At 35.1% G+C, this 24,472-nt stretch overlaps 1 protein-coding gene across 5 annotated transcripts in view; it reads right to left on the reverse strand.

Moving 5' to 3' along the window:
* Nucleotides 1–5,430: 5,430 nt before the first annotated feature.
* The window catches only part of LOC150104766 (uncharacterized), a 29,244-nt gene continuing 10,202 nt past the window's right edge, over nt 5,431–24,472 (reverse strand). For all 5 annotated transcript variants that reach the window (XM_090395952.1, XM_090395953.1, XM_090395948.1 and 2 more), the window contains exon 2: nt 5,431–7,718. In XM_090395952.1, coding sequence (XP_090252078.1) covers nt 6,595–7,674 — 1,080 coding nt within the window. In that variant the 5' untranslated portion in view covers nt 7,675–7,718 and the 3' untranslated portion in view covers nt 5,431–6,594. The remainder of the gene's footprint in view (nt 7,719–24,472) is intronic.

Here is a 24,472-nt window from a genome sequence, read left to right on the forward strand (position 1 = left end):
TCTTTGCATGTCTTCAAAAAACAACATTGTACAGTCCTGACATCAATTTTGTTATTACTATGTCCAAGGTTATTTCATCTCCTTCACAACTCTCGGTGACCAGATCTGAGCACTGAAATCTTTCCAAATTGAACCACCACCATCCTTTTATCTCTCATGGTGCTCCATTAGAGACAAGAGGATGGTGTTGGTTCCTTTTGTACTCCTCCACATTGCAACAATTCTGCGAGTCTTCACAACCTTTGCAATATGTCCTCTTCAGTTCAAATTTCTATCTATAATTTCCCCAAGATCTCTCCCTTCCAGTATAATTCCGCCATATGAAGTATCCTAACTGTGGATCCAAAATTTCAAAACTTTAGATTTTGGATTTACATGCATTGAACTGATATCCCCATTTATTTGCTCTATTTTCCAGTCTATTCAACTCCCGCTAATGAGCCAAAACATCAACAGTTACAAATAATTCTCCCGAGCATCCATCACCTGCAAACAACTGAATATCTCTCTTATAGCCCACTGACAAATATTGAACGATAATGGTCCCAATATTGAACCTTGTGGAACACTGTAACCTTCCTACTCCCTGATTCTGCTTCCCTATATACAACTCTGATATCTATCAGAAAGCCAGTTACCAATCCAGTCCACTAAACTGATATCTAAAACTATAGTTGCAACATAAAAAAACCAACTTGTAATATGGCACCCCATCAAATGTCTTTGAAAAATTTAAAAGAAAAAAAGGCAGTGTAGGCCTTATACTTATCAACTGATCTTGTTATTATCCACTATTTAGACTTATGTTGGTTTGAACTCATTATGGGGGGTTTTAATGGAATAAATACAGCATATGTAAGTAACTAAACAAAAATTTAATCACCATTATATATTTCATCTCAGTCACTGTCATCAGACAAATAATATTAAATTAGCAAAAAAAAAAAAAAAAAAAAGAAAAAAAGAAAATTGCACAAACACTAATTGGAAAAGATTAGACCGAAAGCCTAAGGTCCTATGAAGGGTACTTTTATGAGTACTGTTGGCTAGCCTTAGCTGTTGGGCAGGAGGCCTAAAAATTAGTTTCCCAAATCTTGAAAAGTTTAATACAACCATGTTTATTAAGACTAGGTTATTATTGATTATTAGGATTATTCTGCTGATTACAAAAAAGTTTCAAATTTGTATTTTTTGAGGTGAAGCAGTTTTATTCATTTGATTCTGTGGAAAGTATCCAAGGCATGGTCAGCAAGTCCTGACTGACCTATAATCTCCTCAAATTCTTGCTGAACTCTCTTTTATTTGCCAGACTTTCCTGTCCAATGATTACAATACCAGAAAGGTCAGCAAATTAATTGTTCCTCTCATCTCAACATGTCAACTATAGTAATGCTATCTTTGTTCCTTATCTCCAGAGCACCTCAGAAAAAATAGCCAGAACTCTAAAAAAGTACAGCATACCATTCAAACGTTATCTAAAGCTAGTTACCCGATAAATTAAAGATACCAAGCAATTATATACTCGGTTTAATCTTTTATCCAAGTGTAAGCAAACAAGTTTGTGCGTGAACTATTTTCAGGACGGGCAACTCGTATAAAGAAGCTAATGACTTCACACCACTTGCCTTATACAAAACACATAAAACGGGTTTAACTGGTCGGAAGATTTTTTTTTTTATTATAAAGTAAATAGCCTACTAGTTTTGCCGACTTGACTGTTGGGTTCATTTGGGCATACAAGGTGACAAAACAGCTTAAAAAAACAAGCTAAGGATATCAGGTTAAAACATAAACGAATGTTAAATATTATCTAAATTCAAAATCATTACATCAAACGCATGGAGTGTGTATGTTATCAGTCACTGTTATACATGTACGATCTATAATTGGCAGCAAAATTGAACTCTAATCTGTTGAGTGATCTTATGAGACTTTTCCATATGTCACCAAGGATCATCTGTATTATTGGTTTCTGTTCAGGCTGCCTCTTGAACGGATAACTACTGCAGCTTCTTTGATGTTGCAGGAATGAAAATCTTCTTCCAAGTATGGCATAGTACTTTTATCCCATTTGATGTTATGATTGGTGTTAGAAAAATGGAGCAACATGCCAGAATTGTCTTCTGTGTTGTTATTAACATCCCTGATATGTTCTTTTTTTTCTTATCTCTAGACTTCTAGAAGTTTGTCCTATATAATTTAAACCACAAGAGCAGGGAATGTTGTAAACTTCAGGATGTTTATAGAAAGCATTTTTGTCTTTCGGTGATCTTAACAAGTTGCAGATTGTCCTCATTGGTTTGAAGGCCACTCAAGATCTCATAAGGTTTTGAGCATTTTAGCAGTTTTCTTTAAAACAGTTCCAGCAAAAGGAATGGAAATTGAAGATCTGTAGTGGGTTTCTTGAGTTTGTTGGGAGGAGTTGGAGAAAAGAATCTTATTTATGAAAATTTTCAGATATTCATTGTTTGTTAGAGTTTCGAAGATGAGGTCTAATTCATTTTTTAAAGTTTTGTCATCTCTTGTGATGCAAACTGCTCTCTTTTTCAACAAATGTATAATACTCAATACCAAATGTATAATATCACATTTCACAAACTTTAACATTATACATTTGTTGAAAAAGAGAGCAGTTTGCATCAGAAGAGATGACAAAACTTTAAAAGATGAATTAGACCTCATCTTTGAAATTCAATGGATATCTGAAAATTTTCATAAATAAGATTCTTTTCTCCAACTCCTCCCAACAACAAACTCAAGAAACCCACTACAGATCTTCAATTTCCATTCCTTTTCCTGCAACTGTTTCCCAGAAAATTGCTAAAATGCTCAAACCTTTTCAATATACAAGTAGCCAAAAGGTGTCACACCTTATTAAAATACTCTGGATTAGAGAAAGTTGTTAGTTTTTCCACTTGGTTATCCTATAAATTAAAGATATTGCGTGGAAAAACTTCCAACAACTTGAAAGATATGAGTGGCCTTCAAACCAATGAAGACAATCCGACTTGTTAAAATCACCGAAGCACAAAAATGCTTTCTATAAACATCCTGGAGTTTACAACATTCCCTGCTCTTGTGGTTTAAATTATATAGGACAAATTTCTAGAAGTCTAGAGATAAGAAAAAAATAACATATTGGGGATGTTAATAACAACAGAGAAGACGATTCTGGTGTGGCGCTCCATTTTTCTAACACCAATCATAACTTCGAATGGGATAAAAGTACTATGCTGTACTTGGAAGATTTTCGTTCCTGCAACATCAAAGAAGCTGCAGTAGTTATCCATTCAAGAAGCAGCCTGAACAGAAACCAACGGATGATCCTTGGTGACATATGGAAAAGTCTCATAAGATTACTCAACAGATCGGAGTTCCATTTTACTGCCAATTATAGATCGTACATGTATAACAATGACTGATAACATACGTGTTCCATGCATTCGATGTAACGTTTTACTTGAATTTAGATAATATTTAACATTCGTTTATGTTTTAACCTGATATCCTTAGCTTGTTTTTTGATCTTTTTAAAGCTGTTTTGTCACCTTGTATGCCCGGACGAAGCCAACAGTTGGCGAAACTAGTAGGCTATTACTTTATAATAAAAAAAAACCTCCGACCAATTAAATCTAGTTTACATGTGTTTTGTACATAATCAGTGGTCGAAAAGAACATTACAATCACTTGCCTTAGTATCCCATAATGTAAAAACATCTCCTTGCAGACATGTATAATGCTGTGCATTATAGGAAGGGTCACAACCCAGACCTGTCTAGACTTTTGAGGTCTCATCAGTGGGAGCCAGACCCAGAGGTGATAAGACCCTAAGGTTAAAGTAATGCAGAAGTCATATTTTCATATACAGGTAGCCAAAAGGTGTCACACCTTATTATTAAAATACTCTGGATTAGAGAAAATTGTTAGAAGTTTTTCCACTTGGTTATACTATAAATTAAAGATACTGAGTGGAAAAACTTCCAACAACTTTCTCTAATCCAGAGTATTTTAATAATAAGGTGTGACACCTTTTGGCTACTTGTATATGAAAATATACTTCTGCATTACTTCAACCTTAGCATCACCTCTGAGTCTGGCTCCCAATAATGAGACCTCAATAATGGTCGAAACCAGTCTGGATAGTGATTCTTCCCATAATGCATAGCATTATATACATGTCTGCAAGGAGATGTGCTTTGCATTATGGGATATCAAGGCAAGTGATGTGAAGTCATTAGCTTCTTCATATGAGTTGCCCCAGTCCTGAAAATAGTTCAGGTGCAAACTTGTTTGCTTACACTTGGATAAAGCATTAAACCAAGTATATAATTCATAGCTACTCTCATCCACCCTTCCAACGATCCTATACCTCTTCTATCAGTTCCAGGTATTTACGAAGTTTCTTGTTCCTGCAACTTATCTCATTATGGTCAAACTGGGAGATCTGCTAACATCTGCCTAGATCATTAAAAAAAAAAAAAAATACACCTGTTGCCATAAGTATGGTCAATCAGGACTTGATAACTATGCCTTGGATACTTTGAATCAGAAGCAGAATTAAAAAGCTAACCTAATCTTAATAAATATGGCTGTATTAAACACTTCCCAAAATTTTTAAAACTAATTCTTAACAAATGCAGCCCCAAATGCAGCTAAGGTGGCTAGCCACCAATGACTACAGAGGGTGCCCCCTCATAGGACTTAAAGCTTTCAATCTAAATCTTGTCCACTTAGTGTTTTTTGTTCAAATTTAAAATTGTCTTCCTAACAATGTCTCAGTCACTGAGATGAAATATATGAGTGAATAAACATGTTTAATTATGTGCTGTGTTTATTCCATTACACTACATAATGAGCTCTCGTTACTAAAAGATAACCAGGTACCTTTTAACCACCTTACCGTTCATTATAGATCAAATATGCATCCTCAAAAGCTTCGTATCCATCATATATTTCAATATAATATCAATGGTATTACAATTTTAATATGCATTTCGCATCCATGGCAACTTGGACGTATATATACGTCCTGGCCAGTAGCATGGTTAACAAATGCCCTTTAACAAATCCATGGTGGCCTGCATAAATAATACTGCCCTCATCTGTATATGAATTTTTACCAATTTTTCTCAAAATCTTGACAACCACAGAAGAAATACAAATCGCCCTAGAGTTTCAGATACATACATTTAAATTTCATATATTTTTTTAAATTCATATACAGCATACGCACTTCTTTACACAATGTTCAATTTCCCAATAACATACTGTCTTAATCCCTAGCATACACATGAACGCATCTTCGATAGTCAATGTTCACACGTTATATCAAGTTACTTTGAATGTTTACTTTCTTGTTCTTATTCTGCACTGTTAAAGTTATATAAGATGTAGAGTGAAATATTTGTATTAAAATGATTTTCATTCTTACTGTGGTTACATGTATTTATTTTAATCCAGTTATGGTAAATGTTGGAGCAGAATCCAGTATACAAATTATATTTACATATTATGCTCACACATTATAGTGTTATATTTAATACAGTAATGAAACAAGTTTCTTTCTGTTACTGTTTTACTTCAAAAGCCTTGCCATTTCTGAAGCTGTAGAAACAATATTTAATTTTATTCAAAAACAGCATTGCATTTGTAAGCATAATACAATTTTACACATACTTTATTTTCCCTGATTATTTTTATGACACTATGGATTTTATATTATTTATCCGTCAACTTATTACTGCATGGGCACCTGATTGCGGGAGACCCAAACTAACCACACCATCAATTCTACCTTTCCCTGAAGTCAATGACTGCCAAAGCATTCACAAGCAGTAGTTGTGAGTTTAACTTAACTTTAACCAAACTATGATAATTTGCAAGATTTGAAATAAGCAAATATTTGCTTATTTCAAAACTCTGCTGATTCAAGCCTATAGTTAAATTGTTCAATGCAAGTAAATTTGGGCAGTTTAACTAGAAGCTCAAAACCTTCATGGAAAGCCAACAGATAATATTAAGCAACAGGCCTGCTAGGAGGTAGGGGGAAACTGAATTCAAGTTCATTAATTCAGATAATTAAGCAAACAGTGGGTGGTTTCTCATATACACAAGTATAAATAAATTAAACACACACACACACACATATAATTAAAATTGTGCAAATTCAAAAAATGGCAAGACTATTTGACATCTCTCTCTGTACATCAGAACAGTAGCATAAATATATTATAGTATATATTCATCAGAGTAAAGTCTGGACACATACAATTCTGTAGTACAAATTAATTTATAATCTCATTATGCTTCTTTTTTTTTTTAACCCAACAAGAAAAGTTCATTGCATTAACTCAATAACAGTCAATAATATTAAACATCTGTCAAAGAAGAATATCTTGTTGGAAGAAAATAAATACAAAAAAATCTGTAAATTATTGGTACATTAATGAAAAAGATTTTTGGACTGTGTTCTAGATCAGAAATGAAAGAGAATGCTTTAAAAGACTAAGTCCATTTGCTGTCATTTTAATGCTTGTCAGAATGGATATTAACTATTTATATATACTCAAGTAAGTGATAGAACAAAATTAAATTTCACGTTTCTGCATGTCTCATTTTAGAAACTGGAAGCAGATCACGATCAGCATGAAATTTTTTACGATGATATCGTAAGCTATAAGAAAATGTGAATTTTTTATCACACTTATCACATTCAAATGGTTTCTCCCCTGTGTGGAGCCTTCTGTGCTCTTTCATATGACCGAAATTATTAAATTTCTTCCCGCAGAAATCACATTCGTTTGTTTTGAAATAAATGGGATCATTTTGAGTATGTAAGCTCAGGTGATATTTATAATTTTTATAATGTTTAAATTGTTTTTTGCATATTTTACATGGATATCCTACTTTTCCTGTATGTTTTGCCATATGAATTTTTAAGCAGTGCTCTTGATTAAAATGCTGTCCACATTCAAAGCATTCTACAGGATGTTCATCAGAATGAATACGCATGTGTGTTTTGAGAGATGCTGGATGCTTAAATTCTCTTCCACAAACTTTACATGTATGCATTCTTCTATCACCATGAATTTTGAGGTGACTGTTAATGCCTCGAGTAGTGCTAAACCAAGACCCACAAGTTGGACACTGAAACTGCTTTTTCTTGTCGTGGTTCACCATATGCTCTCTAAAACCTGCAGAGCTCGTAAATGTTTTACCGCATTTATCACATTGATACCGTGCTATTTTATCATGACTTTGAATGTGAACTTTAAGATTATACATTTCAGCAAATGCTTTTTTACATATTGGACAAGAATGTGGTTTTCTTCCAGTATGTACCTGTACATGTTTTTGGAGACGTGATCGATTTTTCATTTGAAGTCCACAGATTTTGCATGTCAAGGCAGTATCTGAATTTTTACTGCCGTCAACTTTGTAGGCTTCATTATTACTGGTAACTAGACTGTCTTCAAGATAGGTTAGTGAATTCTCTGAAGTTATTAGATGATTTTCTTTAGATACCTTACCACTGCTGGCATCACAAATCATTTCCATAGACTCACAGTTAAGTTCTGATTTGGCACTTTCATTAAGTGGTACTATGTCATTTTTTGAATCTAACAATAATACATAATTGCCTTTATTAACAGGATCTGCATTATCATCACTCATAGTGATCAAAAGAAGTTTAAGAGCATCAGCAAGTAGAAAAATTCCTATAGTAAAAGAAAAAAAGTTTAATAACAAATATGCATATTTTTAAGCAAATTAATAAAAATATTTACATTCAGTTACAAAAGAAAAGATTTAGTAATTTTACACACCATAGATAGATTAAAATAGTCATGTTTATATTGTATTCAAACAATGTCATGGACAACAGCATAGCTAACAAAAACAGGACATATAAGAAACTCTTTGACATGCATGCGAGTGTGATATACAGATAACCCTCGTATAACCTAGATGTTAGGTTCCATAGAAATGCCGCGTTATATAAATCGCATTATGCGAAACTCAGATCACATAGAAAAAGTAGGGATATGTTCCGAAACAGTTTTTTTTTTAAATGATATAAATAGCAATGACTTATCCAATAAAAAAATTATTACTATTATTATAAAAAACCTCCATGGAATCAAAAACTCATCGTGGGAGGTCCGCTGTTATACACACAGTTTATCATACCGCGCCATAAATATATTTTAATTCAGGTAATTCATGTAGGTTAAGAAAGCATACAAACTATGAAACAAATACATAGTATAAAATTATTATTATTATTACTTGACACCTCCAGGGAGTCCAAAGACTCATCGAGGGAGGGCACTTACTCTTAACGCTGTCTCCACCACTCAATCCACCAACCACAACTACACCAATGCCATTTACCACCCACCAGCACTACTAGTATTTTCATAGACAATCACAAACATCCATGCCCACAGCAGGATTCGAACCCGCAGCCTTTTGGCTGGAGAGCGGATAAGATAGCCGCTCGGCCAACCAAGCCGGCACATTATAAAATTTACAAATTGTATGCAAACTTCATTGCACATAATGCAGAAATGTTTTAGGCAAAATAAAATAAAGTGCATATTTTAATTGTTATCACTGTCTTCAAAAATAACATTTTGTAGATGTTGTTTATTTACGAGTGGCTAGACGTTATCACTTGAAATCTCTTGGACAACATTTGTATGATTCTCATTGCATACTTCGGCTGGTTTAGTTATCAAGAAGTCAGTAATAAGACCTTGCTTACCACTATGCTGCAATTTTTTATTAAGTTCATAATACAGAGCTAAAAAACTATCAAATTGTCTCGTGAATTTTCTAGAGCACTCCATTGAGGGATTATTATCCATAAAATAACTTCCTAATTTTCTTGCCAAGTCCAATCCTTCTGCTAATTTCTTTAAACTGAATTCTTTAACGGATTCATCACAATCAGAATCTTCACTGCCATTTGGTTTGACGTCATCAATTAAGGTGTACTAGTTCCTCCTCATTTAAATCTGTTTCCCCATCAATTCAATAATTTCGTTTTCAGCAGCTTCTGCATCTGCTGATTCTCCATGGATTTTAAGATTATGCAAAGAAAACTGCTTTTAAAGTGAACCAACCCTTACTGGCACAAAATCCATGCTGAAAGCTTTCTTCTGAAGAATCTTGATCAAGTTCTTTTAAATGTTTATAAACTTTGTAAGCTTTTTGTTTAATAAGCTTTCCATCCAAAGGAATTTTCTTTTGAGTGCTATCTTGTATCCAAATCATTAGAGATTTCTCCATTTTTTCTATTAGAATATCGTGTACACGAGCTTACGCTCTGCACTTACCGTTCACTCAGCAATAACACTTTCTCAAATTTTAAGTTCATTTTGTTTGATTGTTCAAATCGTTGAATTGCTGATTTATTTAAATTCAAAGTCCCTGCAACAACTCCTGGATTTTTCAATGTTGGTTTTTTTCCCTTTCATTGCAGTTTTAGTGGCCATTATCATAAAAAGAAATTTTTTACATAAAAAAAAGCATTACATATTAATTATGTAACTCACCAGAATATATACAGCTTGAGATTAACACACTTATAATTTTTAATGCGCTTTCCTAGGAGAAAAAGAAGACAATTTTCAACAATAAACAATCCATATGGTAAACAATTGACGTGCATGTGTGCTAAAGGGTATTTCCCCTAATATAAATTCGCTACTTATGACTACATGTGCGTTATGGGCAGACACAAATTTAACAAAGATAAATATAATTTTTAAGTCATGCAGTGAAAAATATATGAAAAGATAAAGGGTTACTACAAATTGTAGACCATGTTATATCGAAACCGCGTTGTATAAGTACTGAGGGTTACCTGTATTTGTTATCAAAAAGTGAGAGAGAGAGTAGGAAGTGCTATGAATGTAAAAGCCAGATAACGGTAGAGTGAACGTTTGTGAAAAACTTGCATGAAAATGCGAGTTTCATAGAGAACAGAGAGAGTAATGTAGGCATGAATGAAGATGAACAAAATACAAATAACAGGAATTTGAGTCAGAAAAAGATAACATAGTGATCAAAAGAAGTTTAAGAAGTGATGGGAAAATGAGAAGAATGAAGAGGCAACCATACTGAGAGAAATGCAGTACTTATGTAGTCTTTTGCAAGACAAAGCACAAGCTTATTAAGTGACTGGAAAATCAATGATATATATATATATATATATATATATATATATATATATATAGCAGAGGGAAGAGAAAGAAAAATATTTTAAAAAAAAAGGAATAACTAGATAATTGCATGGAAATTCCATGATATGCAACATTTGTTTTCTTGGTGCAAAGATAACAGTAATGTTTGCAGCATTAACAGTAAATGACAATGTTAAAAAAAAAAAAAAAAAAAACACGAAAGAGTTAACAGTTTTGGCAAGAAGGAATTATATAAAAGGTGACAGGTACAGAAATGCAAAACAATATAAAAATTAGTAAGAAAGTAAATTTGGTCACTCTATTGGTAAGGGCATAATTGCATATGAATCAAAGATTAAGCTGTGTAGGAAGAGTTTTTTTTAGGTGTGGGTGTAGGAGTGAAGTTTTGAGTCATGGGGTGAAGTTGATAACCAAAAAGAACATGTCTAATCATTTGCACTGAAATGGATTTTGGGTTAAGCATCTAGAAAAGTGAGAGAATGTGTAAAATCAGAGTTATTAGTGAGCATGCCCATGTGACCAGGTGTGTACCAGCACCCTTGAAGTTAGTAAGTATGAGAATAAGAAAGCCCAAAGAAAGCTGAATATAGGTCTCTATAAAATAAAAATAAACAAACAACTCATCTAATATCTTTTATTCAAGAAAGAAGTAACCAGAGTTCTTTTGCCTTTCAGAACTAACATTCTGAAGACTGCTGGGCAGCTTATCTCCACTCTTCAGCCATCACTGACAGCTGAGGTCAAAGATATTTAGTCAACTGAGACTTTCAGGATAGAGAGATTATAACAGATTATTGCTGCCCTCTTGTGGCCTTAAACCCTAGCATGTGTACGTTATGTCTGAAATAGAGTGAGTTCTATGACAAAGTTTACTGAGATGTGAGATTAAAAACCTGACTTTCAGGGCAGAGGAGGAGGAGAGAGGAACCCTAACTTGCTTGTGCCAGAGAGAGAGAGAGAGAGAGAGAGAGAGAGGGGAGGGGAGAGAAAAAGTTTTTCTAGTTAGTGAATAGATTCAAATCTATAACAGTCTTTCATTTTGGTGATCTAGCATTATAAAAACAAACCTCCTTCCCACAGGGTGGAAAGGATGATTTATGCAGGAATCCTTGTAAATATTAAAGAATTCAAGGATACATATAAGTCTAAAAGGATAATGCACTTCATATTGCAATGCAAGAAGCACTACAAACAAGGATGGGTTTCTGCCAATGGTTGAACATACAATCAATCAGGACATTGGAGGTGACTAACCACATGGACTTTTCAGTTAAGAAATGCCCTATGTGATTATGAAAAACTCAAGAGGCATGTTACAGTGCATGGAGAATTGGTCAGGGTTGTGAGAAGAGCAGTATCAGACTGCATACCCAATATCAGGATGATAAATAAGGTGGAAGCTAAATAGATGTATAGCATCAAGCAAGACCTATAAAAAAAGAAAATGTGATCAGCGTGGTAAGGAAGGCAAAATGAGATTATGAGAAGAAATTAGCCATGCAAGCTAAAAGGAAATCCCAGAGTTCTTTCACTATATGGCAAGTAAAATGAAGAATGATTATAGAAGGATAACTTTAACAAACAAATGGTAGGGAGGTGACAAAAGCAGATGAAATGGTTGAATTATTGTGATAATTTTACTTTCCTAGATGTATCATCTAAGCTTGTATAATGCAGTGGCTGATGTGATAGGGACAAATATGAGAGCACAGATATATTAATATGAACAGGATGTGTTTAGGATATTAAGCTCAATGTGAATACTGCCATAGCTTGGATGGGATATTGTCCCATGTGTAACGAGAAAGTGCAAGCAAAATGGCAGTGTTCCTAATCAAGCTCTTTAAGTCTCAGCACTGAGAAGCTTCCAAGGGAGTAGAAAAAAGGCAAGGTAGGTCCATTATAAAAGGGTAGCTCTAAAATACGGGCATCAATTTATGGACATCAGTTGCTCAGGAGAGGTTATTAAGATACTGGAAAAGTTCATTAAGGATAAACTTCGGAAACGGGTAGATAGAATATTACATTGGTGGGGTAGGCATGCCTAAGCAAAGAAAAAGTCTTGTCTTAGTAATTTACTTTCTAGAATAATGTGACATTTGGGTTTGATATGGCTAATGGTACTGCCAGACTTTGTTAAAAGCATTTTACATGATACTGAATGGATAAAAGAGTAGCTAATAAATAGATATTAGAGAGTAATATATTGTGGAACGGAATGCAAGTGATCAATGGCATGACAGTAGAGCTCTGTATTTAGATCAATGTTGTTTAACATTAATCATATTTGAGAATGAATGGAAGAGGAATATCCAACTGTTTGTCAAATATGCTAAACTGGGAAAGGCAGGAGAAGGTGGTGTAGAGATCCTACAGGATAATTTGAATAGACAGGTAGAAATTCAGGGTGATGGTGAACAAAGAGTTGAAGTTTAAAGAACATTAAAACAAAAGTGGAACAAAATAGCTCAAAGGATCATCAAGGCATTAAGAAACACACACAAAAAGTATTAAGAAGGAAGTCCTTATTCCTCTTCTTAAGACTTTGCTACCACATCTAAATGTGTAGAGATCTGTGAGGATATATCCATGGATTACAAAGTTTGGCTGATGGGCAGAAGAGAAAAGATACGATATAAACATAAGTTTAAAAGGATTTTATAGAGCAGATGCAGAAATTTTTCAGTATATGACAGGAAGGAAGAGGAAGAGAACAAAGGTGATTTCTGGAAGTTACATAAAATCATGGTTGTTAGCAAGTGTATTAAGACTAAATTTTTTACTTGGAAAGCGGTGAATGAATGAATGAGTTTAGATATACAGTTGACCCTTGAAGAGAACGGATTTGAACTGCGCAAATCCACTCATATGCATTTTTTTTTTTTTACATAAATATATTGGAAATTTTTTAGAGATTTTGACAATTTGAAAAAATTTGCAGACAAATTGCATAGCTTAGAAATTTCAAAAAAATTAAGAAAAAGGTATGTCGTGAATGCATAAAATATATGTATATACTAATCTATTTTATCATTTCATCTCATCTTCCTTTTACCTTGCGGTGTCGAGGGTTTACTAGTCATCAGACCTCAAACTGTTAACAGGATAAGGTGGTCAGCCCTATGCCCCAGTGTATCCGATGTCCTGTAGTGTTAAGTTCTCAATGCCGGTTTGCCTGCTTTGTGGGATGAAAAATCCCAGGATAAACTGGGGAAAAAATCCCACTGATACTCATTTACTACCATAAAATATACACAGATCTATTATTTAAAAAAAAAGTTAAAATTTATCAAAACTTACGCACACAAACACTTACAGATCGTACATGGCCATTCACAGTCGAGAGAAATGTAAACAAGCTTAAAGCTGCAGCATTAAATTATTACTGTATAAAATGATTGTTAATTAATTAAATTAATTAGCATAAAATTTTTAAAAAATTATAACAATTCATTCATTAGAGTAGAAGCTAGGCTACCGCAAAACAATCGTATCGATTGCACTACACCAAGGTTTCCCAAAGTGGGCTCCACAAATGCAATTCTAGGGCTCCGCAAATCTTGTTTACAAACATTCACTTTTTTTTAATTAATGAATTGAATGAAATCGAAGTTTTTGATACATTTTACAACACATCGCTGTGAAAAGACATTCTCACAATATATAGCTACTAAAACTAAACATAGAAACAGACTAAATTCAGAAAATGATATGATGGTACAAGTTACATCCATCATACGAGACTTTGAAAAACTCTGCGGCTCAAAGCAACAACTGCACTGTAGTCATTAAAATGAACTTTTTTTTTTTTTTAATTTACAGCGCACTAAATTGTAAAATGGCGAGTGTTTATTGATTTCTTCCTTGTTTTCATGTTTATTTTAAAGATTGAGTTGTGAGGGCGCTGCAAAAAATTTTTTCTTGTTTTAGGGCTCCACTTTAGCAAGAAGTTTGGGAAACCCTACAGTAGGCTACCATAAAAGCAATCATACTGCTCCTTCATTATCAATGAATGAATTGTTATACCCATAAATAAATATGAATAATTTCTTTTTCACATTATCTTCTCATTTTTTATCACTAGTGTTAGTAATATATAACATCTAGTGTTTTGTATCATATAAGACAATATTGATGTAGGTACTGACAGACATATTATTTATCTTGACAGACGACGTAAACTTATGGTATTGATAAATATAGTAGAGTACAGTACTGTAAATATATTTTCACTTTCTTATGATTTTCTTTAATAACATTTTCTTTTCTCTAGCTTACTGTATTTTAAGAATATAGTATACAATACACACATACCATACAAAATATGTGTTAATCTGTTTATGTTATCAGTAAGGTTTCCAGCCAACAGTAAACTATTAGTACTTAAGGTTTTGGGCAGCCAAATGTTATATGCAGATTTTCAAACAACGTGGGGGTTAGTGCCCTAACCCCCACGTTGTTCAAGGTTCAATTGTGTGTCTTTTCATCCGTCCTAGGATGGATCGAGTCCCCTCCTAATGAGGGGTTTATTGCAGGATAACTTTGAATACTGTTGCATAGAGTGGGGAAATAATCTGTTTGTTTTAAGATTTATTAGAAAATAACAATGAAGGAGAATGCTATAGTTGGTTGGTATATTTGAAATACTCAAAGAAGAAAATATATGACCCATCATTTATAAGACATATTAGAATAGGAAATGATATGAAAGAATAAGTGCGAGTAGAAATACTTTCATTAATGATAAACGAATTATTAATAATTAACATTTGTGATATGTGTGTCCTATAAGTTGCTGGGTAGAGCAAATAGCACGATCGTATAAAGTCTAGACACAAATAAGTGAATTTATGATGGCATAATTAAAAAAAAAAAAAACTTACGAGGAGACAGAGAATGGCAGGAATAAATATCATTTGATGGAGCAGCAAATCATCTCGTAAAATTTGTTGCCCATGTTATGTGCATTTCTCTGGTTTGTGTATGCTTCGCTCCGCTTTCCAAGAAATTTTTTGTTTACTGAGCCTCAGTATACATAACATTTGATCATTATCGGAATTATCCATACTTTCAAGAATCCTACATTGATCAGTTTTTTTTTTTTTTTTTTTTTTTTTTTTTTTTAGTATCAGCGGTTCTTCTGTCTTATCAATCTCACATATGCTGGTATTTTGTTGTAGATCAATGTCTTATAATACACAGAATATTCATTTTTATTCAGGAATAGATTTTTTTTTTACTGTCTGTTGTTTCTGAAGACTAGAATAAAAATGTCTCTATACTGTTAAAAAAACTTTGCAACCTCAACAGATGCTATACTGCATAGCAAGAAAAACATTTAGTTTTTTTCTCCTAACATCCACTTTCAAATTTTCAGTTACAGAAAATATATGTAACAGCTGTTTGTAATAAAGCCATTGGATATAATAATTGCTCAACTCATGACAAATGACAACATTCAATTGGATTGGCTGACACAATAACCAATCACAGCCGCTAGGTGAGTTCAAAATTTTAGCTCGCCCAGCCCTGCCTTCTCAGCAGTTTAAAAATATTAGAAAGCTAAGAATTTGACCCGCTGTGCTCTCTTTACATCTTTTCAAAGGGCGCAAAGGTGTATGTATTTTGAAAGGATACATGGGCTATTAACGCAAATGTGGCACAATGTTTACGTGTCGAAAAGTGCCTTCTTCATGAAGTGCTAATGCTTTATTACCCTCGTGAAGAGGACAATGAAGTATTAGTACAGTATATTGTGTTCAATTTCAGGAATTGCACGAGGTCTGCAAACAATTGGGGGGGGGATCTTTAATGGAAATAAATGCAAAAATATAATATGGGTAATACTGATATTTTGTGGATGAGTACCGCTCACCTGGAATATTCGCCCCTGATATATATATATATATTATTATTATTATTATTCAGGCCTCCATGGATTCAAAAGACTCATCGTGGGAGGTCCTTCCAAAGAAACACAAAGTCTATCAAGACTCATCAAGGGGAGGTCCCTCCTAAGAAACACAAAGTCTATCATACCACTCCTTAAACTCATTGACCGTTCTCGCTCTCACCACTCCATCAGGCAATGCATTCCATGGTTCAACCACTCCTCACCCTCTTGCTCACAGTTTCCTTTCGTAACTTCCAGGGATATATATATGTGTGTGTGTGTGTGTGATAGGCATTGTGTGAATAATGGTTAGTGCAAACCTCTCAATGATGAATCTAGGGACACCATGGAGATGCCTTTATATTAATAACATATACTATAATCTCTTCAGTTAGAATGCAAGTTTTTTACATTGCTAGTCTAGTTGGTCTAGTTTTAGGTGGGAGATGAGCCCACAACCCCACTTACTGGAGGTGTGAAGTAGCTTGAAAAAGTTCCATGTTTGGTTTCTAGGGCAGGGTTTCTGGACTATCTAAATATAAATAAAATGAAAAAAAAAAATAAATACATAAAAATAAAATATATAAAATCGAGAAGAAAAAAAAACCTCAGCCCACACATGTTACAAATATACTGTAGGTTTACTAGTAACTTTTCATGGTTGGGAACCACATAAAAGGAAACTAGATAGCTTTCTCTCTCTCTCCGACCTATAGTAAGCTGTAAATTTGAATTCCACTAGCATACGTGTGGGTGAATACTTTCAGTTCATAAATGATTTAATAACCAGTATGAATCTACCATCCTGCTTATCTGAGGCCTGAAGATGTGTGAAAAACTACCATGTTTCGTGTAAAACTGGGTTTCTGAATTATATAATGCAGGGCACACACATGGTACTGATGTACTATGGATTCGTAAATTTCTGTAACTAAGACTGTCATTTAAAAAAATATAATATAATAAATAAATAAAATAAATCAAACCTGTAACTCAGCTATGGCCACATTCACTCAAATATTTTTGGAGTAAATGTGTACACAACCACCTCCTATTTTGCATTTGAATATCTGCAATGAAGTTATTTTTGTTGTATACATTTCAGGTAAAATCCAACAGAAAAAAATAAAAATAAACAACTTACAGCATATGATCAGGATATCAGCCCTTTTTTTAATACATCAACTTATGCGAGAAATCCTGTAGACTTATGTTTCTCAACACTGTCAGGTTCTTTAAACTGGTTATATATATACTCTTACTTTATATGTTTAGCATTAAGTGAATTAACCTGACAGATTTGTTGACAAATCACCGACTTAAATTTTGCATCCTATAAAATGTAAGTTTTTTGTTGAATTGCTGCCATCTTGATACCAATTGATTAGAATTACAATGAGCATATATGTGAAAAGGATTATTGCTTTCTTGACCTCTATTGTCATAACACTCATCAAAGGAAGCTCACCTTAGATAACATGAAGTCTATCATACCATTCCTCAAACTTATCCATTGTTTGCACCTTTATCACTTTCTCAGGTAATGCATTACATGCTCCTACCACTCTCCATGCTAAACACTTACTCCTTACAACTTCCCTCCTCTTTGCAATTTCCGCAGTTAGGTGAAATAATATTATTATGGAATCTTCCGTGTCAATTCCATAATAATATTTCAACATATTAAATGCCTTGATTATATCTCCCCCTTCATCTTCTATTCACTAGACTGTAGTTCACATCTCCTTCAGTCCATGCTCATAATCAATATTGTATGTTATCTGTCTCTGCACCCTCCCTTTACAAGGTTATCTGATCTCTTTTCAGATCAGACCATGTCTGGATTTCTGTGCTCAGATCTGGTCACCAAGATTTGAAAAGAGATGTCCTCCTCATTGCAGCATTTCTCTGAGTATCTTTCATGATATGTCTTCTGAAGTTCAAATTTTATCTTCAATCACTCCAAGATCCCTTGCATCCTCACTTTTTCCAGTATAACTTCATACACCAAGTGTATGAAGCATCCCATCTGTAAATCCAAATAATTTTAAAATCTTATAACTTGTTGCATTAAAATGACATCCCAATTCATTTTCCTACCTTTCCAGCTTATTCAAATCCTCTTAAAGAGCCAAAATCATCAGCACTATTATTAACTCTTCCAAGCTTCACATTATCTGCAAACAACTGTATATCTTCTTGTAGTCCAGTAACAATATCATTGACAAAAACTGAACAGTAATGGTCCCAGTACTGAACCCTGTGGAACTTAGTTTGTAACTTTCCTACTCTCTGATTGAAAGAGCAATGGGACACTGAGTTCTTTGACTGGAAAAGACCTGAGTTCGATTCTTATCATGATGAGAGGAATTTTTATGTGGACTTCGATGATTGGGTGTCGATGCTATCAGTAAAAAGACGTGCTACTAGAGAGCTCCTGAAATATTTGTGATTTTTGTTGATTTATTGTTTTCTCAGATTTACCGCGTGGTTAGCCTAGTGGCTTTGCGCTTCGCAACCATATGCCTGGGGAAGGAGTGTCCCAGGTTCGATTCCCGTTGTAGACGTGAGGAATTTGAGGATCTTCCTCAGGCATAGCCAAGTTAGCCGGTCTTGGGCGCAGTCAGTAGGGTTTTTTCCGCCAGTTTATCTGGCGTTTTTCATCCCGCAAACAGGCAAACCGGCCCCATGAACATACGCCTCTACAGTCAAAAATATATCCTCCCCCCCAGCTGCAGACCAGGCGATGGGTCGGTTGGGAGTAGTACTAACCAGAAGTCGCATCTAAAGTAACACGCAGACCCTGCATGGGAAGTGGGAATAACGCGCAGTAGAAGAAGAAGATTGTTTTCTCAGATTTAATTGTGTATTAGCCAGCCTGACTGGCCGAGTGGTTAGCACATCCATTCTCCAGCCAAAAGGCTGTGGGTTTGAATCCTGCCATTGGCATGATGTTTGCGATTGTCTGTGAAAATACTAGTGGTGGTGGTGATGAGCAATAGATGGCGTTAGTGTAGTTGCTGTTCGTTGGTGGAGGCAGAGTTGTAGAGTAGGTGTCCTCCCTGGAGGAGTCAGGTAATAATAATAATAATAATTGTACTACAGCATTTTATAAAATAATTGCAGACATATTATTAGTTTTGACTACTCTTAAAAATGGCACCGAAAACTCGTCGTAATAAGGCAGGGTCTAAAGCTTGAGTTGTTGCTACTCAGTTTGTCCTGATGAACAAAAGCACTGCTGCGGTGATGATGATAATTTATCTGAGGATAAGCTGATATTAGAAATATCTTGATTAAAAGAAATTATTAGAAAATCTACCAGGGAATTGGAAAAGGCGGAAAAATGTCTTGACTAAACTTAGACAAGATAAGAAAAAGGATCAGAACAAGAACAGGCAGAAAAGTACTGAACTTGGTAATCAAAATATTAATAACGACAAGGTAAGCCAATTAAAATCTAAGAAAAAAGAGGTAATATGGTATGGTGACTCAATTTTAAAATTTGCACTTGCTTGCAGAAGGAGTCACCACTTCTAGTTTCCCGGGAGTGAAAATTAAAAATATGACAAACAATTGAAAACTAAAAAAGAAAAGTAAAAGAGATGGTAGTTCTTGTAGGTACAAATAATTTAGCAGTGACAAATATAGTATGAGAGAAGATACGAAAGGTGTGTTGAAAGAAGAGGGAAAGAAATGCGAGAGAGTAAACAGTGTAGGATTACTACCCAGATACTGAGTTAAGAAGGAGGGCGATGATAGCAAATGATTTCACACACAGGCTGTGTAGAAGATATGGATTCAAATTTTTAAATGCGTGGAATGTGTTTGATGGCAGAAAGCACTTGTATAAGAAGGATGGCCTGCACTTGAATTCATTTGGCATTAGAAGCCTGGAGAAATTACTTCTTGGTATCATACCAAGAATTCAGGGAAACTAGATCATCAAGGGGGGGGGGATGGGAAAAATGTGTGTTAAAGTTCAGCTATGGTATGCCAAAGTGGTAAAGATACGAATGTCTTCGAACATGTACGTGGCGAAGGCGAAAAGGATCAGAACAATATGCTTTGGGTTCGGACCTTTTAAGTATATCTGGGGGCGGAAAAGAGAAAATTCTAGAACAAGACCAAATAGATTGCATATCTAATTATAAGAATAGTCTAGGGGGTAATTTATTATGTCTATCCACAAATGCCAGGAGCATTAGAAACAAAGGGGTTGAATTCATTGCTTAATTGAATATGACGTGGCCTAAGATTGTTGGCATTAGAAAAACCTGGCTATCAGAATCAGCTATGTTAAGTGGGATTGAGTGTGATGGGTATACTAATTTTAGGAATGACAAAAGAGATATGAGAGGATGAGGGGTGCTACTAATCACATCAGATGACTTAAGTCAGGGTAGAAACATAAGAAAACAATGATGGCAACAATGTCCCATGTAGCTATGAGTTTGAATCTATCTAGTGTGAAGTGGAGGTTAACAGAATGAAATATATGGTGGGGTGTTGCTACAGACCTGGCGGTTCAACTGCAGGGGACAGAGAAATGCATCGCCAATTTAGTCTTATGGGTACCAAACGAATGATCATTATGGGTGACTTTAATTTTCAAAACACTAATTGGGTAGAAGAGAAATCTCATGATAAGAAAGAGGAATTTATTGAATTGTTGCAAGACAACTTGCTCAAGCAGCATGTGAGAGAAAGAACTCAAGGTCAAAGAGTGTTGGATTTGCCCATAGCGTCAGAAGGGGTCTCTGTCATAACACAAGAATATGGCTATTTTACAATCAATTGGTGACAGTGATCGTGCTGTGCTTTCTTGGGAAGTATCTAATTGTATTGATGCGCTGATTAAAACAGGTTACATGCTGAACTATAAAGCTGGAAATTATGATCAACTTAGGAGAATACTATCTCTGGTTCATGGCATGAGTTACTGAAAAAAAATGTCAGCAATGCATGGGAATCTTTGAAAAAAAAGTGCTTAAATGAGGTGATATCTGAATGTATCCCTAGTATCCGAAGAATAAATAGGTTGGAAGTGAAATGGATGTGCAACCTTATTAAGCAAGAGATCCACAAGAAGATGATGTGGAAAGAATATCGTGAGAATAACAGTGAGAGGAGTTATGAAATATATAAAACTCTTGCCAGAAAAGTAATGAGTATTGTGAGGAAAGCTAAATCAGACTATGAAAAGAAATTGGCCATGCAAGCTAAGGCAATCGAAAAGAATTTTATCGTTATGTTGCAAGCAAAAGAAAAAAGAATGTGAAAGAATAACTTTATTGAATGCACATGGTGCTCTAGTGTTGGAAGCTAAAGAGATTGTTCAGTTAAAGTGTGCTCACTTTGCTAAGATATATCAACCAGGTGTATGTAACATGGTGCACAGAGCTAATGCTCCATTTGATGATGAGTTAGGGGTTTCATGAAACTGAGGTTGAAGAGCTGTTGCATAACCTGGATAAGAATTTGTCTAAAGGGACAGATGGAATATCAGCCCATCTGCTAAAGGAATGTTCAGCCGAATTGGCTAGGCCTTTCACATTTTGTATAACTTGAGTCTCAGCTCAGGAATGATACCACAGGAATGGAAGGAATGTATGATAGTTCGATTGTACAAGAATGGTGCAAAAACTGATGTGTGTAACTACTGACCTATCAGTATCTTTGGTGTAGTAGTGAATATTTTAGAGAAGTTGGTAAGAACTCATATACAGAAATGGATAGACAAGCATACTATACTCTGCAAGGAATGGCATGGGAATTTTCTAAAGGAAGGTCATGTTTTAGAAATTTGCTCATATTTTATAACAGTGTTATGGGCGAGTTGGGTGATAATGTTGGATTTTTCTATTTGATAGGATACCACACAAAAGGCTTTGCATAAACTGGAAAATATGGGATTGGAATATAAACTCTTGACTTGGATCAGGGGATGGTTGACAGACAGATATCAAAAAGTAGTATATAGTGTCTGTGAATCTACCAGATTTAAGGTGAACAGTGGTGTACCTCAGGGTTCAGTCCTTGGGCCATTACTGTTCAATCTATACATTAATGACATCAGGCAGGATCTAACATCAGATGTGCAACTGTTTGCAGATGATGCAAAAATAGGCAGGGCAATAAGGAATGCTACTAATATTGAGCAATTAAAATGATTTGAATAGACTGGAAATTTGGGCAAACGAAAATGGCTATCAGTTTAATGTTAGCAAATATAAAGTTATGCACTTTGGCATGATTAGAGTTCCAATGGCATATGATATTAGTGGGGTTATTGGTAGATAGGAATTTAAAGTTCAAAGGTCACATAGTAAAAGTTGCAAATACAACTCAGAGGATAATGGCAATGTTGAAGCAAACGTTGACATGTACGGATAAGGAAGTCATTTTGCATCTTTATAAGGCTTTGATAAGACCAGACCTGGATTATTGTGTGCAGATTTGGTGTCCTGAGTTCCAAGGGAATAAAGAAGCTGTAGAAAGGGGCAAAGATTATATCTGGATTATGGGATCTAGATTATGAGGACAGATTAACAGTATGTGGATTGCAGAATCTGGTTAACAGGAGAAAGAGGGATGATATGATAGAGGTCTATAAACTTTTGAATGGGTGTTATAGGATATCAACTGATGAAATTTTTCATTATATGGACGGTATGTCAGGAACATCCATGGAAGTTAAGTTTATTCGCAGTCAACAAAGGGGTAGGAGCTAAATTTTTCTCTCAGTGAGCAGTGAGTGGAATAATTTGCCCTTAGGGATAGTCAGTGCATCTAGTGTGAATGAATTTAAGGGAAGGTATGATAGTTGATTTGGGCGATTTACAGCCTCCCTTGATTAATCGACTTCCTGGAGGGCTCAGATAATCATAATAATTTTCAATTGAAGGTAAGTGAGCTGACCTCAAATAGCAGGATTTTTCTCCCAGATACTTGGGGTTTTCATCCCACGTACAGGCAAATCAGCTAAGAACATACACAATTTACAGACAAAAATATTATAGCTACAGTGTTATAGTTAAAGGTTAAGTAGGGAAGACAATAAGTTATGTGTAGAGAAGTGGTGTGTCCTCCCATGAAGAGTCCCCAGACTCCCTGAAAGTGTCACATAATAATATACAACTTTTGGACATCAGAAAGCCATTATGTGATCCAATCCAATTCATTAAGCTGGTTTCCAAAACTCTATAATGCAACTTAAAAACCAACTGTCACGTGATACCTTGTCAAATGCCTTTGAAAAGTCCGAAAAAAATGACAGCATATACCTTATCTGCTGTTCCTATTACTCTGTTGTAAAAGGCAACCAAGAATGATAGCAAAAGTTGGACGCATGTTGGACCGAAAGTACAGAAACAAAGAAGGATGAATGAGAGTGAAAGTGAGAAGAGGGGGATTGAGAGTTAGAAAGACTGAATGATAGAGAGAATGTGTCGTGAGATTCGGAAGGTGACTTGGATTGGATGAGGCAAGAAATGAAATGGATGCAGAATGAAATTAAGAAAATTCAGGTAAAAACTATTAAAATAAATAATGATGGAATGAAAGAGTTAACGAAAAATGAGCGAGTGTCATTGTATGGCGACTCCATTATTAAAGGCGTGCTGGAGGATAGAATACACAAGGTATGTTTTCCAGGCGCTAAAATGAGTAGAGTGATCGAGGCATTGGATATGAGGCAGGAGAGAGCAAAAGAGTTAATAGTATTAATAGGTACGAATGATTTGAGAGAGGACAAAGTGTGTCAGAATGGATATCAGGAGGCTGCTTAGAAGGATAAAAGAGAATAGTGTGACAGGAAAAGTAGTTAGCGTGTTGCCTAGGTATGACTGTGGTGAAATGAGGCAGAGAGCAACGATTATGAATGATATGCTGGCTGAAATGTGTGTGAGGAGACGGGAGTACAGTTTGTTAATGTGTGGAATGAGTTTGAGGGACAAAGTGAGCCATATGGGAGTGATGGACTGCATTTGAGTGGTTATGGTGTGAGTCGCTTGGAGAGACTGCTGCTGGAAGGTAGAGAAGTGAATAGAGAGAATGAATCAGATCGAGTGGGAAGTGATGTGGAAGAGCGGGAGAGTAAGACAGGAGAGATCGAAGAGGTGGTTATGAATGAGGAAGTGAGTGGTATGAGTATAGAAAATGAGAGAATGGGTGTGCAAGAGGTGCAGGGAAACAGGGAGGCTCAGGGTGGACAGGGGTACACAGCATAAGAAAGGTGGATGCTCCAAGAGGAGGTGAGCATGTGTAGGCAGGAAAGGAATGGGATGACCAGGGATCAAGAGGAAACAGTTGGAATTAAAAAGGGTTTTAAAATGAAGAAGCAGAAAGGGAAATGGCCCCAGTCGAG

This window comes from Typopeltis vanoorti, chromosome 7 (genome assembly GCF_054136105.1).
Source record: "Typopeltis vanoorti isolate ZY-2024b chromosome 7, IOZ_Tvanoo_1.0, whole genome shotgun sequence".
NCBI lineage: Eukaryota > Metazoa > Arthropoda > Arachnida > Uropygi > Thelyphonidae > Typopeltis > Typopeltis vanoorti.